The sequence below is a fragment of the Tarenaya hassleriana genome, unplaced genomic scaffold (assembly GCF_000463585.1).
Source record: "Tarenaya hassleriana unplaced genomic scaffold, ASM46358v1 Cleome154, whole genome shotgun sequence".
Taxonomy (NCBI): domain Eukaryota; kingdom Viridiplantae; phylum Streptophyta; class Magnoliopsida; order Brassicales; family Cleomaceae; genus Tarenaya; species Tarenaya hassleriana.
Window position 1 is genome coordinate 192321 of NW_010964962.1, and position 854 is coordinate 193174.

The 854-nt window shown below is 49.8% G+C and overlaps 1 protein-coding gene across 1 annotated transcript in view; it reads right to left on the minus strand.

Moving 5' to 3' along the window:
- Positions 1–854, minus strand: part of LOC104809166 — an 11267-nt gene that overhangs the window by 8385 nt on the left and 2028 nt on the right. The window contains exon 2 of the mRNA XM_010535056.1: positions 70–847. Coding sequence (XP_010533358.1) covers positions 70–847 — 778 coding nt within the window. The remainder of the gene's footprint in view (positions 1–69; positions 848–854) is intronic.

The window sequence follows — 854 nt, forward strand, 5'->3', positions numbered from 1 at the left end:
TGGCGTCGCTTAAGCGTGGTTTGTCCTTTAAGATGCTTTAGCGTCTCGTGATTGGAATGTACGACAAACTCTTTGGCGAGCAAATAATGCTGCCACGTCTCAAGTGCACGTACAAGAGCATAGAGCTCCTTGTCGTAAGTCGGATAGTTTAGCGTAGCTCCGCTGAGTTTCTCGCTAAAATAGGCCACGGGCCTCTTCTCCTGCATTAGGACGGCTCCAATGCCAATCCCGGAGGCATCGCACTCGACCTCAAAGGTTTTGTCAAAGTTTGGGAGGACTAAAACCGGCGCGGTAGTGAGACTGTCCTTTAGAGCGGAAAAGGCACGCTCTTGAGTCTCGCCCCATTTGAAGACCACGTCTTTCTTTGTGATCGCGGTGAGGGGAGCAGCGATGCTGCTAAACTCTCGGACGAATCGACGGTAAAAACTAGCTAGACCAAGAAAACTCCGCACATGTCCGATAGTAGACGGTGTCGGCCACTCCTGTATGGCTTTGATCTTTTCGCCGTCAACTCGCAGCCCTTGAGAGCTGACCACAAAGCCTAGAAATACTAACTCGTTTGTGCAGAACGAGCATTTCTTAAGGTTGGCATATAGGCCTTCTTGTCGAAGAGTGGTCATTACTTGCTCCAGGTGCGAGAGATGGTCGTATTCGCTTCGACTATAGATAAGAATGTCGTCGAAGTAGACCACTACAAACTTCCCAATGAAGGCTCTTAGTACATGGTTCATGAGTCGCATGAACGTACTTGGGGCATTCGTAAGCCCGAAGGGCATCACGAGCCACTCGTAGAGGCCTTGCTTCGTTTTGAAGGCGGTTTTCCATTCATCGCCTTCTCTCATTCGTACTTGATG